Below are 21,033 nucleotides of genomic sequence, written 5' to 3'. Positions count from 1 at the left end.
ATTATTTCCAACTCAAGACTTCTTGGTTGCTTCCCAGTTGCATTTCACAGTTTTTACTTTCTCATTCCGTGGGTCAGTGGCTGACTGTGGATCTGACATATTTTAAAACAGACCACTGTCAGGTTTAAAGTAAAGGTTTGGCATGCCTTCTGAAAACAAAAGCAGTGTCAACAAGAAATCTGACACAAAGACACAATTAAAGGATTGCTGAGGTAAAAGACAATTCTCCTGGATACTTTGAGTAAATGGCTATTCCTTCCTTCAACTTTTTCCCCACTTATCACATACTGTTTTCACAATTTTAAGTAAGATGTGCCCCCTCAGAGCTCTTTGAGCATGCACAATCTTATTCTTCTTTTGACGGCTCGCTTTAGGGGTCATTACAGCGGATCATTTGCCTTCATCTAACTATGTCTTAGTATCCTCTTCTGTCACACTAACTCTCTGCTTGTCTTGCTTCATTACATCCACAAATCTTCTAGGGTGGTCTTTCTCTTTTCTCCTGTCTGGCAGCTCTATATTTAACATCATTTGCCCAGTATATCCACTATGCTTCCACTGTATGTCCAAACCATCTCAGAATTTTATCGTCACTTTTGTCTCTGAATGTCTCAACTTCAGCTTTCCCTCTGATATACTTGTTCATAATTCTATCCATTCTCGTCACCCAAATGATAATCTTAGCATCTGCATCTCTGCCACGTCCTGCTCTGCGTCATGTCTTCTTGTTAGTGCTAGTGTCCCCAGGCCATGCATCACAGCATGTCTCATTACCATGAAGAATAGCGCATCACTATAACATTTCAAATGTTGTAAAAATGTGTGGGACCACTTTGTTTTTTTACACGTTTATTTTTGTGTTTGATTTGTCTTCTCTGTTGTTATTTGGTTATTTTTAAGGGAAAAAAAAATGCAATTTAATGCATTTAGGCATGGAGACATGGTTAAGGCTACCGACTGAAGATCAAACCCAAAATTAGCATTGGGATAACAGGTCATTTAATAAATGACTTTGAATGTGACAAGATTGTTGTTGAAGACAGGCTTGTCAGTGTTTTTTTCCCACACCACCATCTCTAGGATTTACAGAGAATGGTCTCCAAAAGGGAAAATATCTACTGGTCTGCAGTGAAAGAGAAAATGCCTTGTTGATGCCAGAGTTCAGAGAAGAATGGCCAGTCTGCTTTGGATAGCCAATATTAACTCAAACATAATGTTGAATCTGGAAGCAGATGGGCTATAGTGGCAGAAGACCACACTGTGTCACTCCTATCAGCTAGGAACAAGAAGGTGAGGCTGACATTCAAAAGTGGACAAAAGAACTTTGGAAAAACATGATGCGGTCTGATGAGTATCAGAGCAGATCACCCCTTTTATCTCCAAAAATTAAGGATGTTTTGAGGGTAAAAGGGAGACCAGCCCAGTATTAGCAAGTTTTACCAAATAAAGTGGCCAGTGAGGGTATACAACATTAACCAGGAAATCTTTTCACATCTGCAACAAACCCATGATCTCATAAAACTCACAGTTGGCCAAAGTCTAGCTATTTAATTCTGTGGAACTATCCTGCCCACTGAAAAATGAAGTTAAATGGAGTCCCAGTGTACTACAATGCAATCCTTACAAGTGCTGACCAAGCGTTGTAACATTGTGCTTACTGACACAACTAAATGTGCATTAGAGGTTGCCTGTCTGGTAGTATTTTAGATTTTCATAATTTCCACAACTCCCACAACTAAAAACCAAATCCAAAACTGAACTTTAAACTAAACTAAAGCTTAACTACAAACTGAGTAATTTTCAAAGTGTTCCAATATCTGATCCAGAATGCTCTAAATGCCAGAAACCGGCTAATTAAATTTGACATTTTAATTCATTTTAATTCATGAAACATCCTTGTGCAACAATGTTTCACTCTATGTCATGTTCATTCATTACAATTATAATATGTACTGTGATATAAGATACATTCTGATATTTATATCAGTTAAAGGAAAGGCATTAGAAAAATGCAAAAATAAAAAAGTAGTGATTCTACTTTAAAAACCGCAGGAACCACATGTAAGCCAGCAATCCGAGAGGATAGGGTTTTATTGAGGTGATATGGTACTATGAGGTCTTTAAGATAAGATGAGGCTGATTATTGAAGACCTTGTATGTGATGAGAAGGATTTAAAGTTAAAAAATTTGTTTGACTGAAGGACAAAAATAGGATCAGCAAAACATACTTTGAGGAAACCAATCAAGGAAACTTGATCATTATTATTCTGGAGGTTGGAGCAACCCATCAGCTACTTTTCCTGTGAATCGCTGTCCCTCATAAACAAAAATGTAAACACGTGGGTTAAGCTATCTGAAATGATTACAATATTGCCTCTCAATAGTGTAAAGAGTTAAAAGAAACGCTTAAAGCCTAACTTCTGAAACCTAAAATTTTGTCTCACTGTGACTACTTCCACATATGGTCATTATTTGGAACTTGTGTAATATAAGGATTCCCTACGGGAACCGTATATAAATTTTATCCTGATCAGTGTGGTGTCATGGTCTGTGGGTTTTGTTTGGTAGCTTTTTGTTCTCAATTATCCCCAGTATTTTGAAGATTCAGCTTTTGCTATATTTTAGTACTGTTTATACACTGTAAAAAAAAAATTGTAATATAAAAGTATTTTACTGTGTATTTTACAGTTTTGTACTGTTCTTCTAGAATATCATTAAATTCACATAAATAGACTGTGATTTTACATTTCAAATGTAAATTAACATAAAATCACTGTAAATGTAATAAAACAGAATTTTCTTGTTTTTTAAATGTATCTGTCTGTACATATGCATATTTATATTGTTAAAATACATTCAAAAATGTATCATAATTTCACAAATATTTGTCCGTTATTTGAAAGATTGAACTGTTAAATTCAAATGTAATGCTATGGAAAAATATATAAAGTGATTCTTATAAACTGTTTTTACATCAAATAATAATTATTACCGGTATTATTGCTATTTAGGCCGATCGTGGCTCAAGAGTTGGCAGTTCGCCTTGTAATCAGACGGTTGTCGGTTTGAGCCCCGGCTCGGACACGCTCGGTCGTTGTGTCCTTGGGCAAGACACTTCACCTACTGGTGATGGCCAGAGGGGAATTATAAAGTGGAATTGTAAAGCGCTTTGAGGTTCTCAAAAAGCGCTATATGAATGCAATCCTTTATTATTTAAACCAACTGTTAACTGTATATTTCTGTACAATTAAGTATTATTATTCATATTGCCGCATTCATTGACCTTGTTTATAGATAATTTCATTGTTTAATCACATTAAAATGTTCTTAATTTAATGTTTAAAGCACTTGAAAAAGGCAAAATCCCATGTAAAATTAGGGCAACAAACTGTATTGTCATTACTGAAAATAACCATATTTTCATGAGAAAGTTATTTTCTGTTATTTTCTGGTATTATTTTGGCGCCCCAGCTGCTGGAATATTACTGGGTTTTTTTAGGATTTTTTTTTGTACAGTGTAGTACAAAATCCTACAATCCTATCCTCTGTGTTTCCTTTTTGTCTATCCTCCTGTGTCTTTCCCCTGTGCCAAGCTTACCCATATGGAAAAGATATATATAAATCTTATAAAGTTTGTATCTGTCTTGTGTGAAACTTGTATGAAAAGCATATAAGAGTGAAAACAGATATAAGATCCCTTGAAAAATTATATAATGAAACTTGTATGTTTTGGATACTTACTAAAACAATGTATGAAAGTAATGAGAAAGTGGCCACTTTCATGAGAAAATCATGTAAGCCTTATATGATTTACTCATGAAAGTGGCCACTTTCATGAGTAATCACATATAGGTTTTTACTATTTCTTTTCCATATGGGTATTCTTGTGTGTGTTTCCCTGTTTTGTGTGCACCTGTGTCTCATTTTTTCCCAACTGTGTTTAAATTCCTAATTCACCATCAGTGTGTATGTGTACCCTTTGTCCTCACAGCATCTGCTTTCCTCCCCATGTGTTTTCTGCCTGTTTTGGATTCTGTTTTTCTTTCTTTGGATTTGTATCAGCTGAAATAAAGGGCTTTCCTTTTTTTTATTCAGTCTGCCTAGGAGTCTGCATTTTGGCTCATCCTCCTCTGATACTTGACAGGTGGAGCTGTTTGGAACAAATACACTTTAGGATGTTTATATATATCCTATGTTTAAATAACCTATTTAGGAGACCATATTACATTTTGCAGAGCTTGTAAAACAGTCAACTTTACAATATTTATCCAAATCAGAGTGCAAAGCACAACTGCCTCTTTTAATAGTGCATGCACAGAACTACTCTGTTACTTTCCATCCCTGGTTGGTTATTCCCACAATACGATCTAAATTCTTGTTTGAATGCAAAAACAACTACTCATGTGATGCTGGAAGCAGTCTCAAATAAGTGCAGTATTATTATTTGACTGACATGCTAAAGGCTGAGATTCTCAGCTACTTTACTGAGCTCTTTTAAAATTTAATTACTACACAAAGAAATAAAGTTTTACTAAGATTTTCTAGGTTTTGGGAAGACAGCCAGGAAGTCAGGAAAATAAAGTAAAACATGGTAGGTCCTGCTCGTTTCAAGGACTTGTAAAGCAAAAATTAAAAATATACTAGTCTTGGCTGACTTTGCAATAGCAGGTGTTGACTTTTATTGCATTAGGGGTTTCTGTTTAATGTCACTCTCAATTGACTGTGTTATTCTGCATTATTAAAAAACGAGAGCCTCGATACCGTGACACTGAGAAGTGAGAGCCATTAAGCAAGCTGGGGATTCAAAACACAGTGAAGGCAAGTGTGAAATATGAAGACTACTTCTCTTGACGGATGTGGAAGTGGACAGCAAAGTAATCAAGCAACAACAACAACAACAAAAAAGCAAAATATAAATTTAAATATAAACCCTGGTGGGTTTATATGCTGTACCGCCAGTCGAGCTGATTGCTGACAGTGTATTGTGCTTTTCCACATTGTTAAAAAAACCAGCTCACATAGAGGTAAAACATAATTTGCTCTACTGAATTAAAAAGTTCACCTCCGATGTGCAGGTCTCTGCTCGGCTCTGACAGCCGACTGTACTACTGGGTCAACAACCGTGGATGGAGCAGCCTAAATCCACCCGGCCTCATTTGCAAATTCTCAATTAAAGTGAAAGTGCATCCAGGTCAGCAGGCGTCTGAATGGATAACAAAGATCAACAGCCTGACTCTAATGATGAGGGCTCAGGGTATGCACACAGCTGAGACTCAGTGGGGAAGCTGCAGCACCAAGAAGCTGGCATGGGAAATGAGAGAAAGGTGCGATACTGTCAGGTCGAATCACTGCTTAATGAAGACAATAAATCAGGTCTTTAATAAAGAGCACAAATCAGCTTCTATTATGTGATATTAATTTTGCTTAAAAATATTAAAATTCTAAATCAATAAACCTCTTTAAGTTATCTTAAAAAATACAATGAATTAAAATGTATGTGAAAAATGCGTCAAAAATAATCTGTATGTTCAGCATCACACTTTCAAATTCAAATTCGATTAGTGTTCAACGCAGCGATTGAGGTTATCTTCAATGTTAAAAATAGAAATGGTTGTTATTACAAGTATAAGTTCACATCACGGCAGCAGCCTGTGTTTAGGTTGCTATAGAAACCTCAGGTTCATACGATTACTTTTGGCTTTATATAAAGCTTCAAAACACGACTGAAATAAATCAGATGACTCTTTTTTTTTCCTATTCCACTTGTTGCGAAGAAAAAACTAAACTCCACTAACATAACTAGCATAAGCTAATGGTAACACATTTAAGAAATTAATTAAAAATGGCATTATAAGAGAGAGAAAAAAATAGAAAACATCACAAGGTATCTAGTGGATATACTGCAGAGTATAGATAAATATGTATGTGTGTATGGCATGAAGATGAACAATACAGGGCAACCACTGTCTATACTGGCTTAAAGGGTGACTAAAATACTGGATTTAGATTAATGTGCCCTTTCAGAGATTCAGATAGGTTTTATCCATTTAGTTTTCTATTGTTGGCTATCTGCATAAAAAAGCTCTGAGGTTAGCATATTCACTGGCCTGTCACAAGGTTTCTATCTACCATAATCTCATTTCAGAAATAGGATCTATAACATTACTGGCTTCATCAGACTGTCACCATCACGGCGCTTTTGTCATGTGAATGTGTCACTTTTACGTTAATGATCCTCATAACTCTATACAGACATATCCATGACAGTAACAGAGCCACAGTAACCAGGCAATGTTTTTCATACACTCAAGAATACAGTGCCTTCAAAAGAGAAATATATAAGGTCTCAGTTTTCTTGCTAGTTTTGTAGTTACTTAGAAAGAACTGCGATGAAGCTGAGGAAGACTAAAGTATCTGCAGTTAGTCACAAACAGCAAATTATTTAACAGTAGGATATAAAGCGTGATGGAGTTTTGTCAAATCCTGACTCTACAGTCTTTGTGGATGGATCTTCAGTGCAGTAAAGGTTTTACTTAAAAGTTGTTGTTTACAGGTGTTTCAATTTGTAATAGGAAACTGTTAAATGAGGGAAAACTCAACATCTATTAAATGTGTTTTGTGATTTTGGAGAGGTCTAGTTTAAAGCAACTGAACTATGTCTTTTGTGCTTTCACTGCAGGTGCCAAAATGTGGAAAAAACATTTATTTTTTTTCCTTAAATGAGCTTTGAGACTTCCGCTTATCATTAGGGAGATTATCATGAGCATTATATATCTGATTCTACATCTGGCAGAGATTTATTTTTGCCTCATGGTAATGGTGTTTAGGGCTTTTGCAAAACCTGTCATGTTTGTGCGCTGAGTAACTCTTGAGTATCCACAGGAGACTAGGGTTTCACAATACTAGGATTTAAATGTTTCTGCTACTGTAAACATTACGTCCGGATCAACAGAATGAACCTTTTGGGACTAGGGTTTAAACTTGACACGGATACCCAGGAAAATCCTTGACACCATTTTCAATACCACAGGGGGAAAAAAAGACAAAATAAAATCAAGATGCACTTTTTTCAGTTACGTAAATGAGAAAACTATTTGTCAAGCTCTCTGCCATAGTGAGAAACAAAACAGAAGCTGTAAAATAACCATGCAACCAATTCTGGGTTGCGCGGAGGCTGGAGTATATCACACATTTTAAAAGAAAAGATCAGGTAGTTCAGTAACTTTTTAATACTACAATGCTACATTTCTTTTTTAAATGGGACCTTTACTCACTTTTAAATTCCTCATAAAGTGTAGTTCAGTGGTATGAATCTCAACGATTGCTGAAGTGTTCAGCTGCTAGTGAGGGGAGGGGGCTGTGATAAGGATGGTCAAGGCCCACTTCCCCCTTGGAATGAAAAGTTCGTACAAATCAATGCAAAGTTGTTTGGAGTGATCTGTCCTATGACATAACATTTCTATCCTGATAAGCACGTTTTCATCTTGTTAGCGGTTGTGGGATCAAAATAAAAAAAAATTATGAACACTTTTACCCAAAACTGCCGGGTACGTCATTTTGACCCCAAAGGAATTAATGTAAAACTACTACTGCTGCACGCCTGGTTGCCTAGCAACATTTTGTTTTTACACATAATTAGATTTGAAGGCTGCTATAACATAACCCAAAATTAGATAGACGTTATTGATAACTCTGCATGCCTTTCTTCATCAAATCCTAGAATCTTCTCTGTGGTCTTCATCATTTCCTCCTCTCTGGCAATTCAATATTCAGTGTTTCCAAACCATCTCAACCTTGCCTCTCTAACCTTGCCTCCAAAACACTCAACCTGTTCTGATATACCAATTTCTAATCCTGACTGTTCTGGTTGCTCTCACTGAAAACCTTAACATCTTCAACTCTTCCAGGATCATTCATCACAGCAGGTCTCTAATTACTATCTTGTAAATTTTCACTCTATTCTCCTTCTCCTCTCTAGTGCAATGTCAGTTGCTTTATATGGTCGACACCAAGCATTTAAACACATCCACCTTCACTACCTCTGCTCCTTGCAGCTTCTTGTAACACCTGTCTCCCTCTCATTTACATAGGTATTCTGTCTTGCATCTCCTGACTTTCATTTGTCTTCTCTCTAGAGGATACCTCCACCTCAGACAGACCACAACAATGTCTATGAATATACAGTCCACAGAGACTTAGCTCAACTGTCAGCCTATCCATTACCATTGCAAACAAAAAGGGGCTCCGAGGCGATGCCTGATGAACCCATCTGTCACTCCTATCACACACCTCTCCACTGCCTTGCTGTCCTCAAACATCTCCTGCACAGAATACTTCTCTACACTCCTGACTTCCTCATAGAACACCACAGATGTTCTCATGTTATCCTATATGTTTTCTCTAGATCCACAAAGAAACAGCGCAAATCTTTCTGACCTCTATACTTTTCCATCAACACCCTCAAAGCACATATTTCATTTGTAGTGCTCCTTCTCAGAATAAAGCCATACTGTTGCTCACTGAACTCTTCTAACATATCTTTAACAACTCTTTCCCATATTCTCAAAATTTAACCAACTTAACCATTTTATTCCTTTGCACATCCTTGTTCTTGAAAATCAACAGCAGTACACTTCTTCTCCACTCCTCAAACATCCTCTGACTCTCCAACTTTGTGTTAAACAGTCTGAATAAAAAGCTCACTGCCCTCTCTCCTAGACATCTCCATCCCTGCACAGATGTGTTACCTGGGCCAACCATCTTTTTAACCACGTGATTCACTAACCTTCCTCCATCCATCCATCCATCCATCCATCCATCCATCCATCCATCTTTTCATTTTCATCATTCACGAGCTTCTCAATGTACTCCACCTTGACACTCTCTTCACTCGTTGGTACATTTTAATATCCCTAATTTGCTGCACATCCTTTCCAGGTCGATCTTTCTGCCTAACAAAAGTCCTTTTCCCCAGAGGTGGCGTGGAATGCGGGTATGGAAATCTTATTCTCGGTGAACATATATGATTGAATGTTTGTTTATTTGTTTGTGGTACTATTTGTACATGTATGTGCATCCGGCTGACTCACCTGCGAGGTAAGGGATCAGGACAGTGTGTGAGGGGGCTGCTGGCAGTCGGAGGAGGAGGTTCCCTTCGGCTCCTTAGCGACTGGCTCCTCTGCACCTGCCTCAGCACACTACTTTTTAGGTCCAGCAGCGTAGTCATGATGTTTCACTGCAGAGTGGAGACAGGAAGCACATGTTAAGACTCTGCAACTCGCTGCAACCCCTGAGAGTTAGTAATTTGCAGGCTCAACTCTGGGAAGGTTTGTCATAATACATTTGATTTTAGGTACAAGACAATATTCATAAAACTACTTGTTTCTAGAAATACACTTGGTCTGAAGGCTTCTTTTAGTTTAATCAGCTGCATAATCACCCTCTTTCACCTTTAACATAATTATTCTCTTCCTCAACAGGAGCTGTGTTCTATTTCTGTCTGCACCTAACCGATGCTGCAGGGTATGCAATTTATCTTTCACCTTTATGTCTGGCCTGCTCAGAGCCAATTGAACCCTATTTTTTCCACTGCACTTTGTAAAAAAATATGCAAAACAAAAGAGAGAGTGGAAAAACAAGGCTGCATAAAAGTAATGGTCACAAAAGATGTTTTATAATTAAAAGAACCATAAAATATATGTTAAAAAAATAATGAGTTACGTAGAAACTAAATTTGGAAATGAATGTCTTAATTATAGACCTGGTCTTTGTGCGGATGTAATTTTATGCAATTCTACATCGTACTGCTAAAACAGTTCAGATTCCTCGAGGCGCAGACTTCGCTTGATCTTCTAGCGTGTCAGGAAACCAGACGTGAGTAAGAGGTAGAGATCTGTGGACTGGACTGAGTTTCCACTTTACTGGTATCTGGTATCTGGTTTACAATCATTTTAGGTAAGTGGTAGTTGGCAGTGTAATATCTGCATGAATGCCAGGAACAAGGATTTCTTAGCAGAACTTTAGCCAGATCATCACACCATGTTCACACTACAATATGAGCCAGCCTTAGCTTTTCACAGGCGTCAGTGAGCTATGGCCATCCCAAAACCTATAATGGGCTTAACATTTGTCCTTCTTGGGAATTAGTAGGTACTTATTAGGTACTAACAACTGCATATCACAAAACCAGCTGCTTTGACCCTGCTGCTTGCTGTTATAATTTGCTCCTTTGCTAAGTCATCCACATTTTTTCCTGCTTCCAGTACATCAAGTACAAACTGACTGTTCACTTTGTTCTAGACTAGGATTGTACTCGCTTGCAGACACTAACACCGACAGCTATACACACGTTAACCAAGTATTTGTTCCTGTTATACATTTTAGAAGTCAGTGTCTGCACAGGCTGTCACAATAATTCAGCAGGCACACATAAATTTTCATGGAGCTATGATTTTGACAAATATATAACACATAGACCTGGGCAGACTTTCTCTTACATACAATACTTATGTATCCCACTCCTTATCAACTACTATTGTATCAACATAATCAGTGTTATTCACTTCCTTTTAATTTGCTGCTAATCTGTCTAGCATGTATTAACCCTGCCTGCAGTGACTGGGGAAAACATCTTGCATAATCAAAACCAGTTTACATGAAAGCAGTAAATATTAATGTAAACGTAATTATTCAAGTTCTCATACCTGACCATTTTCGAAGAATTGATTTGTTTTTGTTTGTTTGTTTGTTTGTTTAAGCCACTTAATGTTGACTTAAAATAGACAAATAAGACAACTTAAAAAAATGATTTTTAATTCCTTTAGGCACGTTATTACTAGGTGCCTAATGCAAAAGTATAATTTGTTCTGAGGTATGCCAAATTACACAAGAACTTATGAGATCTTATGGAGGGATGAGTGCAAATTTGAACTCTTTAGTTCAAATGTTAAGCAGTATGTGCATGATCCACCCAACAATTCCTGATTTGATTGGCAACATATTCATTTTTCAGCTTAACAATAATCCCAAACATACTGCCAGTGCAGTAAACGGAAAGAAAAACACACAATGGAACACTATTGGTCAATAAATCTCTTAATAAATAAAGATTATATTCCCAATTTTCCTAGCAAAATATAGACAAATAATGGGTGGCTATGATGTAGCTGCACTTTGGGGGATTTAGCATTGTGTGATGAATGGGAATTTTAACATCTCGAGATTTTGCAACTTTTACACAGGATTGTTTTGCATTTCTTGGCAATTAACGTTATTGTTTTGTCGCTTAAATTTGATTAATAAGATTGATAGCAAGTGTTGCGTCTCTTAGTAAATAAGATGCTGGCAGCTTCAGCTGCTCTTCTTGGCTTAGCTCACAGACTGATAACTGTACTGGCTGCCTTTACCTTCTGTTTTATGTACATTACACAAAACAGATATTACGGAATGTGGTGACTAATGATAGGTGGATTTTGAGAAATCAGAGATTGGCAATTCCCTGTAGGTTGGAGCTCAGAAGACTACCAGCTGCTTTCTGTCGTTTTATATTCATTTTTGGGAAAAGTGCTATCAGTCCTGTCATCTGTCTTTTGGCTAGAAAGTCAGGATCACAAAAAATTATTTATTAATTCCATCTGGGTAAAAAACAAAACAAAATCCCCTAAAGGAACTTAGTGATCTCAAACTGACCTTGGTCATTCAATTATTCTGGATGATGAATGTTTTAACTTGTAAATGACCCATTTGTAACAGCATTAATTAGACTTATTGAACTAAGGAGCCATTCATCAAGCTATGCCACACACACTACTGAAGCATTCAATGAGTGGACAGCTGAGCTACACAGGATGAAACCAGGTTGACTGTTATCTTTGCAAACAATAACTAAGAGTTGTTTGCATATAATACATTTAATTAAACAAGATTATGTCCAATAGTTAATTTCTTATATAGTTATTTCATAACATGACAGTTTTTTTTTTAACAAATTCAAAAATGGCATCTGAGCATATATAAAGAAAGCTATCCTCGGGCTGTCATGAGTATGAAATATGAATTTAGAAATCTGAGCCTATGCAACATCCTGAAAGAGATTGGCACTGTGTTGCTAAGCGATTCTCTGAGACTGAGTAGTTCTCTCTCAAAGCCAATTGCCATAAAGTGAATTCTCATTTTGGCTTCATAGTGACTTTCAAGTGTAACTAAATTATATGTCCTAATAACAATATCATATGCTGTCACAGCTCCGTGCAGAGCCAAACAATCAAACAAATTCTTCTGGATGGAAATATCACATGCTGTCATTTTCACCATGTAAAGGAATAACACAAATATGTGAAGGAACCACAATATAAAGCTTAAAATATCAAGAATATCAAAAATCAGCTGTGGTTAGCCTATAACCACAGTTTGCTCCAAAACTATGGCACACAAAAATATTTTTTTAAGCTTCAGTTTTTTTTGTCTTAGTCAAGCAAAGAACTTCATTATGTATGTCGGAAGCACGTGCTGTTTATTAGGACTTAATCTACAAATTCTTGCAATTTAATATTAAAGTTAGGGTGTGGATGATTAAACATGTTTTATTTTTAATTGTGATTCTAGGCTCTAGTGATTATTTAAAAATACAATCAAGAGACGATGATTATCCTGCTGTATTTCATTTCCTGTCTTGTTTTGTAGAGTGATATCAGATGAACGGTTAACTCTTTTCACTCTATTTCCAGTCTTCAGTTTCACACACACTCTAACCAATTTCAACCTTGCTGACCAATTTCTAAAGGCAAAATATAACATCATATCAATTTGTTACTGATCCATAATAGGGGTACCGGAAAAATATCAATAGAGCATCATTTTGTGATATTTTGCATGGTGATATTCTTTTCATACAAGGACACTAAATATCTATATTTTATAAAATAAATTTAAATACTAAGAAAAAGAAGCCTCATCTCAGACACCACTATTGTGAGATTACGTTAGCAAATTGACTCGGCCCAAAAAGACAACCAAACAAACAAAATAAATCCAACATCGGACACACTTAGCTTGATAAAGCTAGCTCCTAATAATGGCTCAGTGACAGGAGTCATCAGTCACAATTAAAAAATAAATAAATTGGTGGCTAAATGGTAATTACATGGAATTGTTTTGGGGTTTTTTTTACATCCTGGTACCGATCACTACTTGTGGTGACTAAATAGGCTTGGACCGACAGCAATCCTCCTCAAAGAGATAGCAATTATTTGCATATCTCACAATCTAATTTATAAATGCAGACAGATTGCCAACATTTTGCTGTCATTCTGAATTAGTCTTTATCAATGAGGACAACCTAAGGGCACTCAACTCAACATTTATGGCAGGTTTTGCTGACAGTGTCATCAAATGAGACAGCTTTATCTTTTTGATAAAACAGATATTGACAAACTTTTAATTTGAGGACATCATTTGCAGTTGAAGAAGGTTACAAATCTCACTATATGTTATTGCAATACTTACCATACTGAAAAATGTCAAAATATTGTGATCACATTGTATTTTGTGGTGGCTGGTGTGTCCCACCTCTGATGTTAACATACTGGTTTTTCCTGGAGTTTTAAGAGTGGCAAGCAACAAAGTAAAATAGTCTTAAATGACCATATTAAGACCTTTTTTTTTTTTTTTACTGTGTTATGAATTCAGCACACGCCTTTTCTTTGCAGCATTCCACTTTGACCTCTCCTTAAAAGCCCAAACCATGTTTTGAACTGTTTACCTCAGACAGCACATGACAGGAAATGAGCTTTGGTCAGCAAGATTGATCTAGAGGATGTAAAAGTCATAAGGAGGTTTTCAGAGGTAGACATCTGGAAACGTGATTAATAGTTACCTGCCTGATCACCACCTGTCCTCCCTCTTTTGTGCCTGGATCAGCCACAGGGGTATACCTTCAGGCCTCTGCAGTTCTTATCTGTCATTCATTCACTTGAATTATATGAAAAATTGTGATTTAGCAGAATATTATTTGCTCAGCCTTAACTGATGTTGATTACCAAACTTTCACAGGAACACAGCACACTTATTAGCTGCCACATTTCTGAGCACTAACATTACATTTGTAATCACCGCAGCAGCAAAACAGTTTATAGTTGTGTTTACTTTTCATTTCACTCTTCATGTCAAAAGGCTTTACAATGATTGCAACCTCATTAATCACGCAGCTTGTATCTGTCTAGTAACTGATGAGGAGAGTATCAAGAATCCCCTTCACATCTTCCCATCGACACTGCTTATGGCTTTTAAATTTTGATGTGAAATTTGTATAAAAGGGACTGAGATTGCAGCTCCACCTGGATGAATGAGTGGCTTTTGTGCAACTGCAACAGTGTCTGTGCCACGAAAAACAGTGAAAGAAGAAGAGACAGAACACTCAAAAAAAGAAATGACAAGGACACAACGGAGAGAGGGTCTGATTGATGGAGAAGTTGTTTCAGAAGACAGTCAGACAGCCTCAAACAGTCAGACTCCTTTTCAATATTTGACAGCCAGTGTCTGCGCATCGACGAGAAAGAAACAGAGTGAGCCAGGGGAAGGGTTTGTTCTGACTTTTACAAGACACAATATCAACGTTAGAGGATAATTAGCTTGGTGGGTATGTGGGAAGAGATTCTGAGCTGATGGCACCCATTTTACTGGCAATGTTGATTTTTTTTGTCTTTTTAGGATGGTGCTGATGAAGGTTGCCTGTTGAATTGAATTTGCTTACACCAAATGAATCCAGAAAATGAAACATACTGTATTTGTGTGTGTGACTGTCAGTCGGTGCACCAGGCCAACTGCACAGAGAGAGCAGCATGCAGTCGGCTTTCCGGTTCGGAGTAAGCCAGAAGCTCGGGGTAGAAGTTGCATCATTGACTGTGCCAAAGGAGAGTATGCTATCGATCCTGGAGGCTGGCATCTGTTGTCCACATGGAGAATTCACACTTTACTTTGTTAGACTCAAGCGTTGATACTTCTTCTCTGCTAGATAACATCAGTGTTTTGTTTCCAGTGCACCACAGAGGGAAACTCTTGGAATTTCCTCTACTTCGACGCACTTAGCAATTTTCGATGTTTCCCAAAATGGTAGCGGTAAGGCGTAAATTTGCTGTTTTGAATCAGTGGTGGTGATTGTACATATAGACATGCCAGCAATTACAACAGGACTAATAAAGATTGCATGTTTTTAAAATGTAATTTTAACTCCTGACTATAATATCCTCACATAATCTTTCCTGGTCCTGGGCACTTCGAGCCAGCACTTAATTAAAACTAATTTTTGTTGTGGACTTGTGATTCTGTTCTTTTGGGAAATGAAACATTCAACTTCTATATTTTGTCCTTTGAAGTATTATATTGTTTGTTTGTGTGTTTGTCTTTCTTTGAGTTTTGTTTTCTATCCTTCTATCCTTGTCTTTCCTGTCCAGTCTGCCCTAGGCTTGTCAGTATGTCTGTGTGCCTTTCTGTCTCCTCTGTCGTGTCCCTGTGTTGGTCTGGTTTCTCAGTGTGCTGTCTTTGGGATCCCTTTTTAATTCTCATTCAAGTTTGTATGTCTTAGTCCTGATCCCAGTGTTTGTTATCTCCTATTTTACCTCCTACTTTTGCACCCCCTTGTCTCATTTGTTAGATTCAGTTCAACTGTGTTTTCTCAGATGTTTCCACTCTACCCCAATCTCCTCTTGTCTATTTATACCCTCAGTTTGCCTCTGTCTTTGTTGTGTCCTCCCTTGACATTTATCCCGATAGCAGACTTGTTGTTTTGGTTTCCTTGGTTTTTGACCTGCATTATTTTGTAGTTAGTTTAAGTTCAGCAATAAAGCTGCGTTTTAGTTTACCTCTTGTTTTAGAGTCCTGTGTTTTGATCCGACTCCTGCCTGCCACACAGCCAGCCTCGACAACACCATTATTTTTTTCATATTTTACAATATTTGAGTAAACTGTAAGACCTGCTATGATATATGGTTTAGAGATGGTGATGCTAGGGATATGGTGAGGAAGAGGAACCACTGCGATGACCCCTAAAGGAAGCAGTCGAAGAAGAAAAGTTATTCGTAATCGAATGACTTCCCGTGGTTTTGAGATTCTCAATGTTCAAATATGTTTGATCAGTAGGATTAAGACTCCTAGTCCCCTACAAATGCAATTATTAACACTTATTTGTTTGACTTATATTGACTTTTTTTTTTGCATGATAATCAAAGACCACACTATATTCAAGTGGTGCTATAAATGAGGCATTTTTAGTTTGCTTCCTATTCATATGATACACTTGTAATTTACTAGGTTTCCTGGTTGACTGCCAAAAAGTAGCTTATAAAGGAAGCAATCGTGGCCTAATTTTCAGGGTGCTTTTTTCAAGAGCTTAAATGTTGCTTCTTCAGTGTTTGACAGGAAACAACAGTTAAGTCCTTCCAGTTCTTTATTGTGAGTTGTAGGTGAGAGGAAAGTCACAGGGAACTGTGACAATGACGAGTTTTGCAGTTATCCAGAGATTTAAGCATTCGGAACAGAAAGCACAGTGCAGTGGAAAAAGAAAAGGCTCATGCTGAGGGTATGTATGGGATACTTTGTACTTGTAAAGCAAATATTTATATGATTTGTATAAAAAACAGATATTGCAAAAAACCACTGTTTTTTTAGTCAGTCAGTTAATATCACAAAAATAAAAAAAATGAATTCAAGCCTAGAAAAAATTCAAAAAGCATTAATTGTAACATAAATGTTATGTTCCAGCTGGATTCATGTGCACTTGCCACTTGTCACAGCTTTATTGCAGAGCATCTATTTAACAGAGTTATGCTCTGTGGATGACATCTTACAAAGGCCACACAGCTGAAATACCCGAGGCATCTCTTTCAACTTCCACACTATGGCACCACCAGTGGAAGACTTGCTCAGGCATCATATTATATCTACTACATGCAGACTGGCAAGCGTGGACTGTTGACAGGTAGCAGGCGCCGCAGAGCAGCTGTCTCCCAGGTGAACTCATTTCAATTACGGGAGTGGATTTCTCCCAGCTGATTTCACTCTGTCTCGGCTGTCAACCCATAGTGACAAAATGGGTCGACGTGCCACTATTGGTGTGGCGCCAGCTGCCAAGGAAACACTGTCAAAGCCAAGCAAATGCCTTTCTCACTACACTGGTGCCGAAATCAAGCCAGGGAAACACTGGCTCACCAGTGTCTCTTTCCTGTGAGATCCAATGAGCCCGGCAGCCAAAGGCGACTTGCTGATAGGGATGGTTAGTCTCTATGGTAACAGCAGCGGAAAGGAGTCGGTAAATACAGGTAAATGGAATTCTGCAAGGGCTGAAAAAAAGACCCTGGGTTTTATAATGCATTCACTTTAATGCTGCAAAATACAAAGCTGATACTGACATTACATTTGCCTATTTAGTGCCAGTCATTAGTTCACCTAATGCTCAGTCCTGAGAATATTTCAGTGTGACTCATGAGCTAATAACTACAGTTCATACTTTTAACTTGGTCCCATTTGATATTTTCAATTCTGTCCAAAAGACAGCGAAAGAATAAAAAATCAATAACCTCAAAAAAGTGTAGCGCGTTCTGCAATAGTTGATTAACAACAGCTCTAAAGAGACACCTCGATCAACATAGTTGAAATGCTATTACATTCCCCTTGAGTTGCTGAAATAAAAGGGAACAATTAACCATCCCTTTGTGGCAGTTTATGTAATTGAATAAAACAAGACGTGCTTATTTTGACCTGCATATTCCTCAAAACTTAATTTAAGCATGGCAGCTTACACATTCAGATCATATCATAACTCTAAGTAGATTATTCTGCAGAGTTGCCCGTGTTAAAAACCACCTTTAAGTCAAATCCAAGAGCCTCGTCACTGGAATGTTATTATGTGGCTGGCCCTTGGGGACACAAAAGGCTAAATGGATTAAACTGCCAGCTCTCTGTAATATCTTTTCAGTGGGATCAATGGGAAAAAGTGCAGACATTACATCGTAGTGACCTGTCCTGTATGCACCTGCAGATAACACCTAATCTATGATTCACCTAAAAAACACTGAACATTTAGCTGTCTATTCCCAGGAGCTAACAGAGTCGGTGTTGTCAAGGCACATGACAGGCACTCCGGCTTGGAAATTGATTGCCAGAGAAAATCCCAGGAATTGACGGCAGAGAGCTTTTGTAAAGGGCGTCTGCAGCACAGTAAGGCAGCAAAAACCACTGACAGCCATGCACAAAATATAAAATTTAAACAATAGTGAAAATCCCTGCTTATTATACTACACACAATGCATCTTTTGTCACCCTGAAAGCGCTCAGCAGCAGTAACACTACTCTCAAAAATAGAAACCACTGACTTATTATGCAGTGGCAATAATGCTCTATAGTTTACGCAAAAACATCAATCTGCATCTACAAGACACTGAGCTACAATACGATTCTCTGAAGACATGCAACACTTCACAAAGGCTGTAATTAATGGCGTACTACCAAACATCTGAATACTCTGTTTGTACAGCATTACCATAACCTTTTGTCATGCCTCTATGAGTGTGCGCAAGCTGCTTTTTACATAGACAGGTTTGTGAGTAATAACCACTGAGGCCCTGTATGATAAAAAGAGGTAACGATTAATTAATGTCTAATGGACTCATGACTCTAAAGTGGGGCTATGACCTGCACCAGCAAGGCTCATAAGGAGATAGCTGAAGGGAGGCCACAGAGAGCAAGGAATTATGAACTGGAGATGATTTCTGCAAAATTGAGAATCACTATGTTTGTTTGTTTTTGTTTTGTTTTGTTTCATACACCACCAGCGCTTCGAGTTTTATACAGATGGTGAATAATGAGATATAATCCTTTTTATTACCCTTTTAATCTGCTGTACATGTAATTATTGTCAATATAAATAGCTCAGGTAAATTACCAGCTCACTATTGCTGCGGCTTTCACTGGGGAAAAAGACGCTTCAAGCAGAGAAGTCGGTGTTTGTGTGTGTGTGTGTGAGAGAGAGAGAGAGAGAGAGAAAGAGAGAGGGTGCGCTTCACATACATCTCTATGACAGAACATTGATTTATACATAAAGCTCAGTAAGCATTACAAATAAGCTCAATAAGCTTTAGAACTGACATGATTAAGTAGTAAAAAAACAAAAACAAATCAAAAGGTTTAAATCCAACTTACCTTTATCTTCCTGAGTGTGTGTGTGTGTGTGTTTTATGGGTGTGGGGCATTGTATCTATAGAAATTTGAAGAGTAAACAGCTTTATATCCTCAGCTCAATTATAAAAACCACATGCATAAAACATAGTAGTAATAATACTAATGATGATACCATACAATCATATCTACCTGTGAGAGTTTAAGGCCAACATAATTCTACTAAAATGAATATTTATTATTAAATGTATACCAGTGTTTCCTCGAGCTTCTGATCAAGCTTGCAGCACCATGTTTATGATCTGTATGTTTATCAGTGGGGGCAACTTTTGGCCATATGGCAGAGAGATTGTGCAGGATCTTTTTACGAGAAATGCCATAAATGCTGCCCAGTGCATAAATCCTCACGTCGTCCTTCATGTGCTATTCCAGTAGAGCCTACTTTCATATCATCAGTGCGTCAACAGAACTTTATCATCCTTTAAAAAGACTAATTTTAAATGATTTCCAACTAGAGGAAATGCAGATCAACAGGTGCCAATTTAACATCCTTATAAATGACGATGAGTCTGCAGCTGTGTGACGCATTTTTTTCTAATTTCTTTGGTTAATTAGTTTAAAAGGGGGATTTTTGTAAGGTGTTAAATGATTCAAAATAAAAAAAACACCTTACCTGTGTCTCCTGACAGTTTTCTCAGTGTCAAATGTTCTTTTGTTGCTGCGTGTCAGAGTTCCTGTGAATCAAAGCTCACTGCAGCAGGACGCTGCTTCCCTCTGTGAACGCGGCGCAGTCAACTTATGTGAAAACAACGTTTGGATTTTTTTTCTTATGACAGACGACAGACAAAAGCTCATTTTAGTCCTTCGAAATGCTTTCCTGTGCTCACGCTCCACCGATGCTCACTCCAAATATGGCCATAGGAAGTGCCGCGATACTTCAATGCCCTTGAATACGGTCGGATGTATGGCTATTAAGCGTTGACTGTTTTGTGGACAACCGATCGTTAAACAAAGTGTACTGCGTAGATTGATTGTTACTGTTTATACACGAGTAAGTAATATGGCTGGCCGGGTTAACCGATAAGGAGAAAAAAGTATAAGGCAAAGGAAATAGAAACGAAACAGTCGAATCATTTATCGTGTAACATGGCCAACATTTGCTACCTCGACTTAAAGTGAAAATCAAAAATAAATTTAAAAAATGTAGGCTACATATTTTTATGTTAGTAATTTTATTTATTTTATTTTTTAACTTTTGAGGGGTGAGGTAGGTTTAGCAGAGAATTTGTTTTCTGATGACAAGTTGGGTAGAATACAAGAGCACCCTTTTCTTCTTCTACTTCTATTTCTCCTCCTGCTGCTGCCTTTAGGGTTCGGCCCAGCGTATAATCTTCCTTACTTTCACATCACCTCTATTATCTTTCACACCAACGTCCTCCATCACTATATTCATGAATTTCCTCTGACTTCTTCCTCTTTTCCTCCTGCTTGCCAGCCCCATCTTCAAAATGCTTCCCCCTTATATCCACTATCTTTCCCCCGCACATGTCCAAACAATCTCAGCCTTGCGTCTCCAACTTTAATTTCAGCTCAAACCAGCTCACTTTTTTAGTCATATTCCACTTAAGTCAGTAAAATTACTAGTCTACTTTCTGTCCTTTAAATGAACGCTTTCCAACACTGATTTACAGTGCAGGTATGTCTTGTCCCCTGCCCGTTTCATGCTGATTGTTACTAACCAAGCTACTTTAGTGAAATTCGGAAGTTTACATTGTTCACCTGAAGGCATCATTTGACTGTTGCTGAGGGATGTCGCCGAGAATAATCCTCTCAGCGGCAGAGGGGAGCAAGTTCAGCTGTCAGTCA

At 37.6% G+C, this 21,033-nt stretch overlaps 1 protein-coding gene across 1 annotated transcript in view; it reads right to left on the bottom strand.

Moving 5' to 3' along the window:
• Positions 1 to 20,085, bottom strand: part of baiap3 (BAI1 associated protein 3) — a 53,265-nt gene extending 33,180 nt beyond the window's left edge. Inside the window, exons 1-2 of the mRNA XM_026164500.2 lie at positions 19,841 to 20,085; positions 9,090 to 9,235 (exon numbers count right to left, since the gene is read on the bottom strand). Of these exons, the coding sequence (XP_026020285.2) occupies positions 9,090 to 9,226 (137 nt within the window). The 5' untranslated portion in view covers positions 9,227 to 9,235; positions 19,841 to 20,085. The remainder of the gene's footprint in view (positions 1 to 9,089; positions 9,236 to 19,840) is intronic.
• Between the last annotated feature and the right edge of the window lie 948 nt (positions 20,086 to 21,033).

This window comes from Astatotilapia calliptera, chromosome 4, assembly GCF_964374335.1.
Source record: "Astatotilapia calliptera chromosome 4, fAstCal68.1, whole genome shotgun sequence".
Taxonomy (NCBI): domain Eukaryota; kingdom Metazoa; phylum Chordata; class Actinopteri; order Cichliformes; family Cichlidae; genus Astatotilapia; species Astatotilapia calliptera.
Note: the sequence above shows the minus strand (reverse complement) of the source record. Positions and strands in the feature narration are given on the sequence as shown.